At 35.3% G+C, this 18,524-nt stretch overlaps 1 protein-coding gene across 2 annotated transcripts in view; it reads right to left on the bottom strand.

Annotated features, from left to right (window-relative positions):
• Cv-c (RhoGTPase activating protein) overlaps nt 1-18,524 on the bottom strand; it is a 350,396-nt gene that overhangs the window by 76,507 nt on the left and 255,365 nt on the right. For both annotated transcript variants that reach the window (XM_072005731.1, XM_072005732.1), the window contains one exon: nt 3,303-3,374. In XM_072005731.1, coding sequence (XP_071861832.1) covers nt 3,303-3,374 — 72 coding nt within the window. The remainder of the gene's footprint in view (nt 1-3,302; nt 3,375-18,524) is intronic.

The raw sequence follows: 18,524 nt of genomic DNA, 5'->3' as shown, positions 1-18,524 counted from the left end.
TCTTCACACTTTTTGCATTGTATCATATAATAGTTTTCACGTTATCGCTTTAATTCCAGGTGATCTTGATGATAAACGGAAAAAAGCAACGAAAATTCGGAAAGAAGCATAAAAATATCATTTTTCAAAAGGAAACGAAAAGATATTCACCAAGTATTACAACACCAAAACTTCGATATAAATTGAGAATAATAAATATATGTAATAATCTTCTTCCTGCCCGAATAAAAATAAAGTGGAAAATTATTAAAAATATTTAAATGTTTTTAGTAATTGTAAAGCCAATAGATTTGATATCAGTTTACGGGTAGCCGTAACGTTATACTTCTGCATTCTGCTAGACTTCTGCGAAACTTCATAAGACGAAAAGTGGCGTTTGATCAAAAAATTTCATAAAGGAATAGAAAAAAATCGCGAAAGAAAGCTTGTAACGAGTGACACGTGGGCAAAGCGAATCGAATCGCGACGCCAGGCGGGATAGTAACTTATTAAGGAGCAGCTTGATGCGTCCGGACATGTTAATACTTATCATAATGGGCCCTTTGTCGCAGCGCCTGCCAACAATGCATTCGTTATTGCACACTCGCACGTCTATGCGCTCTTGCAGTTGCGTTTGCACTCACGGCAGTCCGGTGCTGTTCTTACGGCGTCATTAGCGAGTCATTGTTTCATCGCGCTGTTTATTTGCCTGCTACTGCCGCGCCAGTGCACCCCGAGAACCTATTTTTAAACAATCTACGGCAATTCGCACGGAAACGGTCCGTTATTTGTAAACGATTAGCCGTTTCGTTGGAACAATGTAATTTTACGGTGCGTTTTGTTAGCAGAATAAAATTACGTGCTACGGAAGCTTCCCCGAATCTAGATATCTGGTACAGGCACCGATTTTTATTTGATCCCCTTTAGCTTTAAAATATAAATGATAATTTATGGGTACAAAATTATGAATAAATTGTTATTTAGTTAGAAAAATAAAACTGTAATTTGGAGTTTTATTATGTCAAAATATGTGATTTTACTTGTAACTGTAACAATTAATGTAATAACAATTAATGTAACTTATTTAGTAGTATTATTTTAAATGAGAGACATTACCAGTGTTCTACAATAATATATAATTTAGAAACTTCATGTTCAAACACTTAGGTATCCATGTTTTTCAAATCTAATTTTATCATCCGTCGTTTCGTTGCATTTTATTGGTAATTTCCCTGACACTAACTTATAGGTACATTCATAGCAATTATTACCAATTTTATAAATTCCTCGATAATTTTTATAAACGATATTCATGAAATAATATATCGTAAGGTATATAAAAGAAAGTAAACATGCAGGATGATTTTTATAATTATAATTGGAAATACAAAATCGAAACTCGTTACATTTCTTTACCTCTCCGCAATCGATGAATTGCAAATGAAACGGTTCATCCAAGGCCGTTGAACAATGAGATCTTGAAATTTATACTCTAATATTATGGAGGTACGTAGCTGAGGGAAAAACAAAAACGAAACAGGGAGACCTTTGTTTCCGAGGCCGCGGATATTAGTAAAAATCTCACGTACACGAGGCTGCCATCGAAAACATTCGCATACGTCCGCTTCGGTGGTCCATGGACCACCCTCTCTTTTGGCTTGACGATTTTTCTTATTTAAAAGGGTATTGTAAATCTACACTTGGGTTGATTCTCTTATTTTCATCTTTCGAAGCCTTGGTCCGTTTTTTCGAAGGGATGCGTGACGAATGTGCTTTGACCACACGCGACATTTCTTTGAAACCGAATTTGTCCATGTGATAGACATTATATACGAAACATAAATCGACATAAATGTCAACATAAATCTGGTATTCAGTAATATTTTGATCATTTTGTTAGTATTGCTTGTGACTATTATAGTGGTTCAGTGTTTGTAAGATTATTAATGTAATTACTTGTCATGTTATTGTCTTACATGTATATTGCGTATGAAAGCAAATGTTGAATTGAAATTCTAAATTTAAAATTTATATTTTCAAGTTTTAATTTTCAAACGAACAATTTCAAATTCTGTTTTTAAAATTTAAAATTTATATTTTCAAGTTTTAATTTTCAAACGAACAATTTCAAATCCTGTTTTTAAAATTTAAAATTTTCGATTTCAATTTTTTAGTTAAAAATTTCAAGTCCATATTCCTTCTTTCATGTTCAAAAAAATTACATACAAGTTTGATCAACTCTTAAGTACTAAAATAATTTGTTATAACATCTGCTATCTTAAATACGTATGCTTCTCAAAATATTATAACTGCAACGGCTGCTTCGCAAAATTACTAAAATAAAATGAGTAAACAAAACTCGTCTATCCAACATAATAATTATGAGGATTACAGAGATCCACTTCATAAAAATCCGTGCTAACCGGTCATTTTGAGTTATTTCCACCGCAAAGTGCTGATCCCTCTCGAGCTAACGACGCTGTTTGCCTCGAGCCTCAAAAGTTGACACTCTCTCTTTGAAACGTCACCCCTTTTCGGGCAGCCAGAGGACGTGACCACGCTTTTCGCTATACGTGACCGCTTGGAAATGAAAAATGGTGGACTACATTCAGAGTGAAAAGAACCACATGGCTCCGAAAGCGAGAGGAAACGAGAAAAGGGATGCTCGAATTTCGTGAAACTTTTTTCGACCTATAATCTGTCCTGATCTGGACAACAGCTGACAACTTTCTATGTATCGTTCGAGGAGATTCTCGAGAGTAAAGACTCGAAAGAGGCTTTCCTAAGAGATCGTGTCGATTATCATGGTGAATTATGCATGGTAAATTGAAAGTAAATTGGAGCTGTCAAAAATAACGAGCGGTCACCCTCGCAAGAATCGCTTTTCATTTTAATTACATATTTTGGAGCACTTTCAATTCAGAAAGCGTGCTTAAACGTCGAAGATTTAGATTTTATCAATGACAGATTCTATTTTGTACCCTTAGACTGCTGTAGGATGCGTTTTACATAGATGAGTCAATGTGGTTGTAAATGATTCATTCCATTTTATTTCTTTCCTTTACTGGGGTGAATAATGATTGAAGATGGATATTGTTATTCCTCTATGACTGTAATTATTCTTGGAACCCGAAGGTAGGCAGAAATAAAAGATATCTTACTATATTCCTTTTCTTTTGATTATTTCACGTGTTAAGATGAATATACGAGGAAGCGATATTTTAAACAAAAATATTTTCAATTATGACTTTTAAGCGTGGTAATATTCGGTTAGGTTTTGTAAACATATTATAGCTAAATATTGGAAAATGAGCTCAACTTACCCTCGTACATCTGCGCATATTGTGGAAAACCAGCCGCTCTCAGCCATTTGCAAGCTTCTTGTGCTTCGATCTCTATAACAAAAGAAATTACATGTACATTAGGTATGTTAATTTATTTCTTCGCAATTATCCCACACATTATTAGATATACACTACAGAAATTCAAGTTAGTTTTCAAAGTTCTCAATTTTATTTTATTATTTAATTTTAAAAAACCAAAAGATCTTCAACGCATCAAATGCCAAAAGAGTAAGGTGCACAAATTATAGATGCAAGAAATCTCCGAAACATATCGAATATGAAAAAATAATTCCAAATTATTGGAATCTGTCAAGTTTGAACATAATTGTACCATAATTATATCCCGTGCCGATCTCTTAAAGATACAGTCCCATTAAATACGGAAACAGCGATTTTCTTTTTCGCTCGACAAAATTAAAGGATCACCAGTCAACGAACAGCAGAAACATTATCGAAGACAACCAGGCTCGTGCGATAAACTCGTTTTCAGCAAAGTGTGCGAAAGAAAAAAGGGCCGGGATCCGCATTTACATGAACAAACATTCTGATCATTAGCGGGGCAGGATTCCTCTGCTTGCAGCGTACGACCCTGCTCGTTTGGTGGATGAAGGCCTCGTCAGAAAAAGCAGCGACCACGACGAAAACGGTGCTCTTCATTATGCGAGACGAGATACCTTGGCTGACAGCGTGACGCGAAAAACTCGCGAGAACGCGAGTGTGTCGCAGCGCGAAAGGAATGCATCGCGATGAAACTCACGAGACAAGGGAAAACGGACGTCCCGAAGGAGGGAATTACTAAAACGAGGCAGGAATTTATTCGCGATCGACAGGAATGAGATCGATCTGTATGCTGGAATTCCGAGTATTGGTGTCAACCGTTCTGAAGTTCATTGTTGATTTCGAAGGGTTTTGTTCTTGAGGATGATGTCCGTCAGAAGGGAAACTTATTCTTTTGTTACGAAGAATTATATATATAAAGAATCTTCTTACTTTTCATGCTTTGACAGGGTATTTTATTAATGTACATAAGAAAAAAATGTTAAACGATATTAACTAAACAACATTGTAAGTTTTAAATTATACAGTTTGTGCTTAAAACTAGAGGCTTGAAAGTTACAACTTAGATTTAAGAATATGGAATTTTGAATTATAAAATTTAAATTTAAAGCTTTGTATGAATGCTTAAATTTGAATAGAATCGTATTAGGTTGTCCCAAAAGTGTCTCGCTATCTGCACGCATCTGCTTTATCTGGCAATATTTATACAAACACGAAACTTAATCTGTCATATGTAGATATAACAACGTAATAGAACAAAATGCGGCATGCATAATTCAATAAAATAATAAAAAACAGGAAATGTCGTATATCTATTATTTCCTTATAAAACGAGAGAAATAACCTAATTTTGGGACAACCTAATAGATGATTTTTGGAACGCTCAGCGCATAAATCACAGAAAGGTTAATATACAGACTCGTGTTGTAATACAACTTCTTCTCGCTCGTTTCTAGAAACCGATAAGAAACGATACGATACTCCTCCACTGTTTCCAGGTTGTCAATCAGAAAAGTTATCTGAGCAAGCTGCGTATCTAATCTTCCGAGATGCCAAATGGGTTATGAATGAGCATAGTTCAGTAACACTTGTTCCTTATCATAAAAACGTGTGATCGTCGACTTTCTTGGAACTAGATCTCTTATTCTTTCATCATTCTTTTTCATTCACGAGGTACTGTTTTTGACGAGATAAACGCGACATATTTTTCTATATGTATTCGATAAAATTCGGATGAAAAAATTGAGATCAGTACATAATGCATAACATAACATAAGTATGAAACGATTATGAATTCAATCCCAAATATTTACATTTCCATAGCAGGCTGTAGTGTATTCAACGGTTCAATAAGATACACAACAAAAACTTCAATTTCAAAACAATACCTCAATAAATAACATATAAGAAATATTTCACTACTCGAGCACAAAAATTAATGAAAATAATACAGGGAACAAATTTCAGCAAAACATTTTTTAATAGAAATATTTGTAAAAGACATGCATCAAATTAATGGAAACAGATATAGTCAAAATATCCGTTAGAAAAATCCTGGATAAAACAAAATATCCTATGATAATGAATATACCTAAAATTAATCTGATCAAGGAGCGACATTACTTCAAAATCTCTATATAAGTTCAACTGCAATAACCTTTCTTTAGACCCGGTGGTCTTGCATGTAAGATTTGCATACCGATACCAAGGAAACAGGAAGAAGGAAAATGGAGAATATCCTGCAACTCTCTTGAAATTTCTACACGGGTCAGAACGATATATTACTTTTCAGCAGCAGTTCTTTTTTTGCGTATGGTTAATTGGCCAGGAAGCAGTCGCGAAAGTCCCACGTAGGATCCACGAGAAGCCACAAGTAAGAACAAGGATAGCCAACGATGGTACGAGCGAAAGTTGCGAAAAGAAGGACATAGACGATCGGTGGTATAAAGAAGAAAGCAAGGGGGCAGGGCGAAAACTTGGTGTCGAGACTAGCACGTTTCTGTCTTTGAGGGAGTCCTCGACCACCCGTAGCGACGGAAAACAGAATTCATATCTATGATACCGATGCGATCGCGTATTGCCACGCGATAAAACGTAGATAGCTATCACTAGAGAGAGAGAGGGGGGGGGGGGAGTGGTTAACATCTTTATTTTCTAACCGCTACGTTGTCGAGCTTCTCGAACGTGGCGCACGACATCACGCGGTGCATCGTGGATCATGATCTGTCTACAATGTACGTTTTCGTAAATTAACCCTGCTACATTCTTCTGGTTATTTTCCATCCATTACACTTTTCTAACGATAAGAGATGTCCCAAATTTAAAAAGTGTTAATAAAAGTACAAAATTGAAGTCCATACAGGAAAATATGATAACGCTATTATTATTAATTTTCCGATTTCAGTATCATTTGATGACTCAAAAGAAATATTTCAGTATGAGACAGCTGAAAAATATCTTGATAGATTCAAAGGTGAAAAGCTTTCGAAAATAGTTGATAAATACACAATGTTTTGTAGGAAACGAACAATGCTAGTTTAATTGTTGTGTTAATTTAACTATCCATTATATAATATTAATTAATATTAATATTAATAAGTTAATATTAATTATTATATAATGGACGTCATTAATATTTCCCAAGAGAGTGATAAAAACGTATATTTAATCCTCAAATCAAATGAAAATGTAATTAGTTGACGACATGTTATATTTTAATTGTCATATAAAAGATGGGAGATGTAATTTATCATGTTTTCCATCTATAGTCTTCAACTATTACTGGCTTATATGATTTCTCGCTCCAATTTAATATTAAACACTTTCTTAGAACCTTAAAAAAGCTCTTCATTCATTGAAACAAGAGCAAGATCGAAGTAAAAACATTCAAGGACCACAGCAAAATTAATTAGTCCGTTTAGTGCAAAACTGTTCATAGAATCAAGAGGACCGCGATGAATTCCAATTCGAATTCGATCTCGTCTCTGTGGCCAAACTAGTGAAATTCGATAAATGGGCGTAATAGAGGATATAGTACATGCAACCTCCTTCAAGGACGTTTAATCGAGCCTTTCACTCTTGGTGTGTCGATGGAAGTTTATTAATTAGCAGAACAGAACGGCGTGGCGCTCGCGTCGCCTTTCATTAGGTCGATCGATCACGGAACCGATATGCGTTGTTGTGCGAACGTGCTGAAAGAAACGTATTTCTGTTAGTTTTATGGGGATGGGCTTGTTCTTAAGGTGCGCGAAGGGTAAGCAACGGGTTAAGAGTCTTTTCTTAGTCTTCGGTGTGTTTGTAGTGTGCGTAGTGAAGCCTTTGCGAAAGTTGCAAGGTGGATAGTACGAGAATATTTTTGAATAAGAAATAATCCGTAGACAAATTCCTATCGATAATCTATGGAAAATTTTACATTTTAATTTTTTCGAATTCTTGTCTGGTAGAAAGAAAATTGCGAACGCTTTATCTCACGAACGAAAAAATGAGCGTGGATATAAATGACCCAGTTTACCTACAAATATTTCTCTGTTTCTTGTAGTTAAAGAAGCGTTCTTCCATTTTCAAAGCCACTATAATTAGAAAGTTCAGTCGGAAATAAAGCGCAGATCATACCATTAGCCGACTTTAAATTATTCAGGGATGAATTTAGTAAGACCAGAGGAAGATAATCATTTTTTACTTTTGTAAAAAAGGTTATACAATATAGACTTAGACTGGCCATTGGACTGAAAGGATCCTATAAACTGAAGAGTATTTATTCGCAGAGATGTACATTGTATTCTTTAGAATCGTGCTTGAATTAAAGAAAAACTAAATACATACGCACATGTGCAAATATTCCTCCTATTAAAGTTAATGTTTGAATAAAATTTAATAAACGATTTCTTTCCATGATCCCTGGTAATAGCAATTTTTAACGAGCATATCGAGAGTAGAAATATGTTATCTTAAAGTCTGCCATGGGATCGCATACTGTTATCGCATACTGAATTTTTTGCTCAATGAAGCGCGCTCCGAATTTCTTCATTTATCATGTAAACGAAAAGGCGCGCTTTGAAAGTTCAATTAAAGTTCAAATGATCGTACGTTCCTTTCACAAACAACGAACTAATTGATTCTTTTCTAAACTTGCAAGAAAACGCAATAGGTATCGCATCAAACGTAATCCATAACTGACATGGATTTTCGTAAAATCATATTTACAAGTCCATTCCCATAAAACTAACAGAAAAATCACACACTAATTATAGAAATACAACAGAGCCATTGTCGACGTTATTGGTTTGTAAAGTTGCAAATACCAAGACTATTACATAATTAAAATAAATACTACAAAGTTCGTACTATCGCTTCGCAAAATTTAAATTCTCCGTTTTAGCAAAAATAATTTAGCAAAAATTTCATAGCTACCGATATTTGTGCATCTTCTCAAACATCATCGATTATGCGAAGCAATTAATCGAGAATGCCATTAAACAAGATCGACCAAATCGAGTTTCATGTTTAACAGCAGAGGTGACGCGATATTCGCGCGTTTGAAGGCCGATTTAATGATTCATCGTCCAGCATGACGCGTCTTGGAAAGGCGGATGACACGGAAATTCAGCTCGTCGAAATAATACGACTTTGCGGTAGGTCGCTGCCTGAGACTTCCAGCTATGTTCTGAATAAAGCGGCACGTAGGTGTGTCACTTCATGCGGAATAAAAGACCGCGGAGTACGGTACCGCAGCCGTGTAGGTACACGACCCTTTCGTAAGGAGATTTGCTTTTACGCAATTCAGGCGACAGCGGCCAGACGCCACAATCCAGAAACCGGCAAAGCGGCTGCGCCTTCCGAACGAATCGCCGTCGTAACGCGGGCAACCGGATCGAGCATCGTGACCGAACTCCTTCTAGATAGATCTTGGAAATATTTATTAATTAAATTAAACGTTCTGTTCGAAAATTTCCACGTAACTAATGATATTATTAAGGATCAATATTATTGCTTGTTTGTTAAATTCTTCTCTGATACGTTCTCACGTTCCAAAGCAATATAGTTGAAACATATGTTAAACAAACTAACATTTCTAATAACACCTTAATCTTTACTTTCTATGTACTTACTGATTAACTATGACGTTTTGGACTTTCTTATCCTTCCGTATACAACGAAATACACGAAAAAATCGGTGTACAAAAGAATAAGCTGTTACGCTAAGCTAAAGAGACTTCAATCCATCACGTGACGTATCCTAGCAATATCTCGAATTTGTCATTGAATTTACCCGAACGTCAACAAACTTGATTAAATATTCGAACGTAAATGATACAAAAATTTCTTTCGAGTACTTTGTCTTATATCGAAGAGCGCAATAAACCGTAGCTGAGAGAAATTCTGCATCGTGTTCGTTTCAATCGAAGACCAAGATATTGTTTCGAAGATGCTCTCCCTGCCCATCTTCTCTATGAAAGTAATATCACTGTGAAACTACACGCAAAGGAATGCCTGTTTCTCTAGTATCCTCTCAAGCTTTATTTAATTCTACTTTCCCCTTGCAACGTGGCGTATATCCCATAACTGTTGATATCGAAAAAAATGATGTTTTTCGAGAGCATACGAGAGCGAAGCAAGGAGGAGCATCATCGCGAGTCGTGAAAATGAGGGCGTAGAAACGAGTAGAGAAAACTTGGATAAACTTATTCAAATTGCTTTAAAATTTGAAACCTAACTTTTATGTTTAATGATAAAAATTCTTTGATCATTGATAGTTCTATGTAATTGAAGATTATTGCATTAAGCTGGAAGAATATTGAAATTCACATTATATTAGGATATATATACAGTGACTTCCCTTATTCATATTCGGACACTATAGTATTCTATCCATTGCTACTCTGTATATTTGACCATAATTAAATTGACGTATTTTGTTTTTTATTATGATAAAGCATATATTCTTCTTGACGATAATGCAAATTTTATTTATTTAAGCTAAATAATTTGTGGCGTAACAAATAATACATTAGGAAATGTATTATTCGTACGTCGCAAAAATATTTGGACATTTAATTCTTTACGATGATTTTACATAAAAAATACATATATATTATACGAATTTTTTAAGTGTCAATATCTTGTTGGATAAATTTTTTGTTTTATTACATGTTGTAATCGATTTTGCATGTTTACTATAATTTTTTGCAAATAATTTTGCGTGATACACCCATTCTTCTAATAATCTTTGTTTTAGTTCATCCTTTGACGTAATTGATGTTTGTCGAATCTTCTTATCTAAATAGTCCCATAAGTTTCCAATTGGATTTAAATCCGGTGATTGCGGTGCTGTATGTAACACACAAGGGCAATTATATAACAGATATTAATTATTAATTATTATAACAGATATAAATTATCCTAGTTTTATGTTCCGGGTCATTATCATGATAAAAAAGTGTGTTTTCAATGTCCACTGCAGTTACACCTTTTTTACATTTTGTTTTAAAGTGTCTAAATATCTATTTTTATCCATAATTGCATCTATAAAAACCAATTCCCCAACTTCTTTCGACGAAATACAGCCCCAAACCATGACACTTCCACTTTCGTGTTTAATTGTTGGAATTAAATTTCTAAAATTAAGCTCTTGACTTCGTTTACGCTACACTATTTTTCGTCCATCAGGTCCAAATAAACTGAATTTACTTTCATCGGCAAAAACAACATCATTCCATCAAGGTTATTCTTCGTCAATAAATTATTTGGTAAATACTAATCTTTTCTTACGATTCGCATCATTTACATATGGCTTTCTACATGCTATTCTACCGTTATATTCATATTCTTTTAATACTCGACGTATAGTATCTGGATGAACTTTCTTTTCTGACTCTTCAAATAATTCAGCACTTAACTTAGGAGCATTTAAGCCAGGATTTCTTATTTTCCTTCTAATATTCCGTTTATCTCGATCGTTAAGTATCTTTGGTCGGCTCTTTTGAAGAATTTACTCTATCCGATCCTTACGATTGTACCTTTTTACGATACTTTTGCTTAATTATAAGAGAGAGCCGATTTCCTGATAAATATTTTCCTTTTCAGATTCAATATTTCTGACTGATGACAATAATTTTTGAATAATAATTGATATTTAGAAGTATGCTCTACATCTTGCTCAACACACATGTAACACACAAAGCTGTAGAAGTGTAATCAACAAATATGAATGAATATTAAATGTCTGAATATTTATGCGACGTACGAATAATACATTTCCTAACATATTATAACGTATTATATGTTATACCACAAATATTTAGTTCAAGCAAACAAAATTTACATTATCGCCAGGAAAGATACATGCTTTGTTATAATAAAAAACAAAAAGCACGTTAATTTAATTATGATCAAATATACAGAGTAGTAATCGATAGAATACTGTAGTATCCGAATATTAATAAGAGTCACTGTATAGCATTATCAAGAATACTTTACGAAAAAAATACACCTATCAGGCTTGCTTCAAATTTCCCAAAGTATTGAAGTTCAAGACATTTAAATTTCTACAATTTCGACATTAAATATTAAATTTCTTAGAAAATAGACTACTGATATGCGAAACTAAATTGTGCAATGTATATTTCAAATTAAAAGTTCGATATTATGATACAATAGAATAAATTAATGAAAATCTTCTCTATTAAAACTCCCATTTTTCTTGCCTACGAACTTCTATCCCTTATAATGAAAAGCACCATGACATTGCGAATTGAAACGAAAATTCTTGACATGCTCGACTTAAGACCGTGGACAATCACGAATTACGCGACACAATTTCGAGGAAAAGCTCGACGTTTGCCCTTCGATTCTCGATCTGTCGCATAAAACGCGCGATATTCTTGCCCGTGACTCTTCCATCGAACGTGCTGCAGCTTTTAATGCCCGACCTACTTCGATTCTGACGTCAAAAGTCGGCCGTAAACACCATTGCTTAACCCCTGCACGTTGCATAAAAGCATGGATACACCAGGCTGTTCCAAATGTTTCTCTACGTAAGCACAGGCTTCCTCTTCCATGTAGCCTACTACAAATTTATTCGTCCCTCTTAACGATCGTTTCACGGTCTCTGTTTCCCTACATTTCCTGTATCGCGATTTCCTGCCGGAATGTAAATCGATAACTCGATAATTCACATTTCGATGCAACAAAATGCTTCGTGTCTCGAAATAAGCTTTTCTTTTATTTCTTTTTTCTTTTCTATTGTGTCATAATATGCTGCATCGTCTCATATTACATTGCGAATCATGGAATCATAAAACTGTTTCTAATTCTAGTCTTCCTTTTACAAAAACATTAAATGTTTCTAGTATCAACAACCAACAAAGATTTGTTATTTCTCCCGCAGCTCGAAAAAAATATTTCATCGCGAAAGAGCAAATCGTTTTAAAAAGATTAATCATATTAAAGTGGCTCCTTCGTCAAAATTAAATGATCACCAAAAACGAATTTATTATGTCCTTCTCTGACGACCTTCGTATAACATAATAGCAAAATCATGGAAAAAATCGTCGTTTTACTTCTGTCCACGTTCGTTAGAAATCAATGTCTGCGGAGAGAGACAACGCGAATTCTTGTGGAGCTCGTTAATAAAATACAAAGACAGCATTGGAATCAATGGATACTCCGGAATAGAGTAGCCGTCTTCGCGTTCACACTTCCGCATTAATCAACGATGCGTAGCCAGTATTGCTTACAATGCAAAAAGCCCGTGGACCGCGTTCGATAACGAGCAACCACTGTCGATCGAGTTGTCGCATCGGCTGCATCATTTAATTAACGTCCGTCTCGAGAAACGACGAAAAGCCACTCGCTGAAGGAATTGCAAAACGATACCAGCCAACTGAAATGAGATCAATGTCGACTCTCTTCTCGGTCAGGTATTTGCATACGTCGCCAGAATGTTCTTGTGTTCTTGTTGTTTCCGCAGAACTATGTCCATCTGTAAAAGGGGCGATGTATTGTTGATGCGGCGCCAAGAGTCAACGTGTGTCCTCTTAGCGAACGATTTTAATAGCTCGGAACGTGTGCGATTAGAATAGACTGTTGCTTATGGTAATTTACACGTGAATCATGTCAGAAATTTACGGTGGAAAAATAGTTTCAAGATTAATGGCGTTTTCCCAATTTTTTCTGTAACAATTATTCTACAGGCACAGAATATTGTGGGAGTAAATATTGTACAACGTTATATTCATTTTTGTATCTTATATCTTGATAACAATATCGCGAATATGAGTTAAACTGAATTCTTGTTTAGGCTACGTGACTTAGATATGAATCACCTCAGAAAGAAGATTTATGATGGAAAAACAGATTTGAAATGACTGATCCTCTTTTAAAAAATTCTTGTGAAAATTATCGTGAAACGTATGTAACTGACAATATTAAAAATATACTTTAAAATGTAAAGTCTGAATAAATTGGAAAATAAATATTTAAAATTTAATAAAATAGCCATCAGAGAGTGTTTAATAAATAAAAGACTGGGTGTTAATAATGTTGACACTATAAATTACTAGAACAGTCGTAAATCACACGCGAGCCGATAGTAATGGCCTCCAAAACACGCGAATCAATAGCTACAACCTACGAATTATGCCAGACAGTCGATGGCTATTCGTGTAATCCTAGTGTCGTGGTTATTGGTTCTCACGAGTTTGAGATTGTCAGTACCAGGTTCCAGCACCTGAATATAGTCGCAATTGATTCGCATGACTTCTCAGTATTCTGACTTCCCTCTATCTTCTCGCAGGAATCACGATTCGATACAATTAAGACGTTTATTTCGATGTCATTGATTATATTAATTTACACCTTTTTATTGTATCTAGAAATTTCATAAAAATTAATTTCTCATATGCAATGTATTTTTTGAAGCTATCAGCTATTTAATTAGTTAATCGTTTATTGTGTTACATATATTTTTTAAAAATGTGGGGTATGAATAGAACAATCAACTTGTTGAAACTTTTTAAATATGTCCGAGTAGGAAAGATACAAGGAAAACACACGTGGATTCATTGGCTCGTTGCCTCCGTCTCACATGTACATGGATGCACGTCTGCGACTTATAGAGATGCAAATGAAGTGTCTCGGTTCTAAGTACCCTCCAATTGCCTTCAAATCCTTGAGTAACATAAAGAGGGACCTGGTATAACCTCTCTTGTTCTCTGTTTCTCATAAAGAGGGTTCTTCCCAACGACAACTCTCAACTACTTGTAAATAGCCGTAAAAACGATAAACCTCGAGCGTGTAAAATTATCTTCTCTTCTGAAATATCGTTAATCAGACATTCTATTTCGCTTAATGTGAAATGTAAATTTTCAGTGTTAAACTTTGTGAAGTAAAATTTCAACTGAAAAGTGAAATAAAGAAATTGAAAAATATAGTTCGTTTAATTTCATTTAGTTTCATTTATGTTGCAGACGTTGTATGTTTAAAAAAGGAAGTACAATATGGAACCAACGATGAACTTCGCTCCGGTACAAATTGCCATAGCGATTAACACGGTCGCGTGGGTGAATTACAATCGAGATTAAATGCCCGTGTAAGCTTTAAAAATTCCTTTTCTGGCCACGGCAATTTTCTTAATAACGCGCGGAATTAGTACTCTGTGAAACGAGAAAAAAAGGAAATCACTTTGCCGAGAGAAGGAAATTACGTTTAAGCGTTTCGTGATGCCCTGTCATTTGCGAGGAACCCTAAATCTGGACGAGCGATTATTTGCTTTAAATTTCGGTTCCATACTTTCTTTCCATAATTAAATTATTCCCCCCGAATATATATTTGAGAACTTGCAGGAATATTCTACTGTTACTTATTCTTCTGCTTATAATTTTTTCCACCATATTCTTCGTGAAATTTATATCCTTTACCGTTAAGAAAACCGTTTCTTATTTTACGGACACCTATATCGTTTACCGTTTCAACTTTTTAATTGACGATTCAGTCCAGAATTTTATGGGAGCGATAGCTACGTGGAACAAAGGTGAGCGACTATAAAAGAGGCTATCAGAAGGAGGCGAAGTAGAGTCGGATCGTTCCCAGTCTGGATATTTAGTTATCATTTTCATTGGTTTATTACAGCTTCTAGAATGCAAGATTATCTACCCGCACCCATTACTGAAAGTTCTTTTGCAATTCGTCCCCGTTCCTCGACAACTCAACCTTTGTTCAGTGATATATGGCAACGTTGTATACTGTTTATGACCTTCCATTGCATAAACGTAACTCTAATGAGTTGCTTTAGCCACTAACATGATCGCACTGTGTTCTGGAAGTGATTCGCGTTTTCGTAACCAGTTCGTGGCGCCTCGTTTCGTATAGAACTTAGACTATGTAGCTCTCGGCCCCTCGACGTTTCGAGCGAAATAGTCGTCTCTGTTTGAAATAGGCATTTGCAGGCTTTGCTTCGCTAGATATAACATTGTACCATCAGCTTTTATCTCGTTAAAATTTTTAATAACAACATATCCAGCTTTATTTTCTCTTTCAGAATATCGTGTTTTGTATCGATATTGGGTTATTTGGAAAGTTTATGTGTGCTTTACTACTTAACATTGTTAGATTCAAGTTTAAGCTGTGAACCAAATGAACTTCTCTAAAGAACAAATTTCGGAGAGTTATTGTTTATTATAAAGTCTATTATGCTATCAAATATATAATACGAAAATATAAGGAACAACACATGGTTTACAGTGGTCGTCTTGCTCTAATTCACTTTAGTAACAATCGTGTTAATAAAATGCTAAATTATTCCTCAACTTCGCTGCGAAATTTTCGAACAACCTAATAATTTAAAGGCAAAAGAAAACCAGCATCGATTCGACAGCATGCAAATTTTTATAGCAGCGTAAAATGCGACGTGAAACAATACGGTTCCGAAGCAATTCAGAGACTTAAATGGACCGGAAATTCATGGCTGTCGGTGAACGTGCGTTTCCTCTTCGCTCGTGGTTGCCACACCCTCTCGCGTGCGCCAAGGTACTGACGTGCCCTCGATCTCGAGGAACGCTTCGTTTATTTTCAACTTGGAAATATTATTCTAAAACCATGACTCCTTGCACATGTTTCCCAACTCGGTATCTTCTAACCGATTTTCTTCCTTCTTCTAGTCGAATTTTCATTTCCTTGTGTTACGCAACATTTATCGATGAATGAATATTTTAAGCTAAACACGATTTACACGACTCGCACACGGTATACAGTGAATGATGAAAGTCTCGATGTAATTGTTATTAATTAACGTAGGATATAAACTTGAAAGAAAATTTAGTACAGGATGTCATATTACTTAATAGGACTTAGAATTTAAAAGAAATTTGAATTTTCAAATTGTAAAACTTTTAAATTCAATATAATTTAGAATTAGAATTCACATGATAGAACTAGGATTCCTATTTATTTTAGTGATTATTCAGAAAATTACTTGAAATTATTACATACTGGGCGTATAAAATATTTCTCGATTGCTGAAGTCAATAGAAATTTGATTTAACAGAAATTTTCAGAGTTCGGAAAAAATCTAAAAGAGACAATGTATTAAGTCCATACTTTCAAAAACGATTGAGGTCGGGATAGTAACACCCTTGTGTACAAGAGCACTCCAACCCCGATCGCTAACTACTTGGCACGAGAGGTATCATTTGTGAAACCGGAATTATGCGTTCGCTGGCGACGAAATCCATTACCAGCGTGGGTGTGTCGGGCAATGATTTACGCCTTCCCGGGGATGAATTAATACGCTTGTATGCAAACTTTCACTCACCCCAAGATTCTGAAAAGTCACGGATGCCGGACTCTAAGCTTAAAACCTTTCAAGCCAAAAACAAGCCTTTTACCTTTTACCTTTTCTAAAGAAATGTGCTGTCACAAATAGAAAAGGTTATTAAACGACAGAAAACTTCTATCGATCATATGCCAAACGACTCAAATAAGAGTTCCATACAAGGCAGCTAAAAAACAACGGCGATAAGAGACAAAATGACAGCGAGCAGCAGACACATTTTAACAAGAACAAGCATTTCGACGATGTTGTCCACGTGTGCAGTTTGATCCAGGGACCGAAGGAGAGACCTCAATCTTCTTTTTCTTCCATCTTCCTGGTGAAAGATCGGTGGACGTACTAGGACAAAGGCGTGGCCCCTCCTCTTCCCCTCGACGTGTCCCTCTTTTTATTCTTCTTCTGGTTCATCCTTACTGCCATCGGTCGGTGCAGATTTATCTTCTCGGCTACACAGAATACGAATTCCGTTGGTATTTTACCAGGAGGCTAGCCGATGTCGATGGAACACCACTGACAAACCACTCACAACTGATCAGCAGGGTGCATCAGTGGACATTATACATCGTTTTGCTGGCATGTTACGCCTGATAATCAACGTCCGAGGACGCGATAAATGCCAAGTTCCAAAAAGGGGCGGCTTCTCTTGTACCCATGAAAGACGTTACATTAATTTTGGAATCCTTCTCAACTAATTTTATTTCATTCATTACGACTTGTTTGGGAACTTTTATATGGGATAAGTGATAAGACATTTTATTTTAACAGCAGTTTCGTAATGTATGTGTGTGTGGATTGCATAATGCAATGCATAATGCACAATGAGCTGGAAGTATATATGGGGAAGTGAAAATTGTAAGACATTGAATGTGAATGGAATTTCTAGGTAATAAAAATTACAATAGAATTGATGGGAGCTTTGAGAAAAAGGTAAAATCGTTATTTAGAAAACAATTAATTTTCAATATTCTAATTACTATTTGGTTTCTAAATATGAATTACTATAGAAATCGACAAAAAAAAAAAAAAAAAAAAAAAAAAAAAAAAAAAATAGAAAATGTTCTAATATCATGCATCGTTTGTAGGAGTTTCTTTTACAGAATTATTTCCCTAGAATAGAAGGAGAGGTCCATAAAATAGTACATTTAGAAGAAACATGAAACTTTAATATGTAATATAATTGTCGTATGTTTTCCCTAATCTTGTACATTGAGGTTTGTTTTTTTACAATTATTAAAGATGAAAGTTTGTTCTCAAGAGATTCCATATTTATCAATTATTATTCATTGTTACTCACTTTTCACTCCAAATAAACCATTTTGATATCCTCATTTAAGATCGGTTATTTAGGGTCGACCTTCCAGAACGTTGCAGACGCTATAAGGACGCCCACTTTTCCGATTTCGAGATTCTTTCGGAAGATAACTGCGCATTATACCTAGGTAAAAGGTGCCGACTGTTTCCGAAACAAGTCGCGTAGCCGAAATATGCGGATCAGCAGGGTGTAAAAGACACTACCACTCGCTGTGCTAGAATAAGGCAACGCGCGTGGTGTCGTCACGGTGACAAAGATGAGAGAAAGGAAGCAAAAGGAAATGGCAAGAAAAAAAAAAAAAAAGAATAATGAGGAAAGAAACTCGGTCCTGCCCTATGGAGATTTGGAACCCACAGAACCGGTTTGCTTCTTTGCATAGTTCACCGGGCCTTTTTTGATGATTTGCACTGCACTTCTACGCTGAACGCGTTCCAAGAAGATGAATATATTTAGTACTTCATTAGTTTAATGGCGCGGTAGTTACTAAATTAGAGGACCTTCGTAG

The sequence above is a fragment of the Bombus fervidus genome, chromosome 6 (assembly GCF_041682495.2).
Source record: "Bombus fervidus isolate BK054 chromosome 6, iyBomFerv1, whole genome shotgun sequence".
NCBI classification, from domain to species: Eukaryota; Metazoa; Arthropoda; class Insecta; order Hymenoptera; family Apidae; genus Bombus; species Bombus fervidus.
Note: the sequence above shows the minus strand (reverse complement) of the source record. Positions and strands in the feature narration are given on the sequence as shown.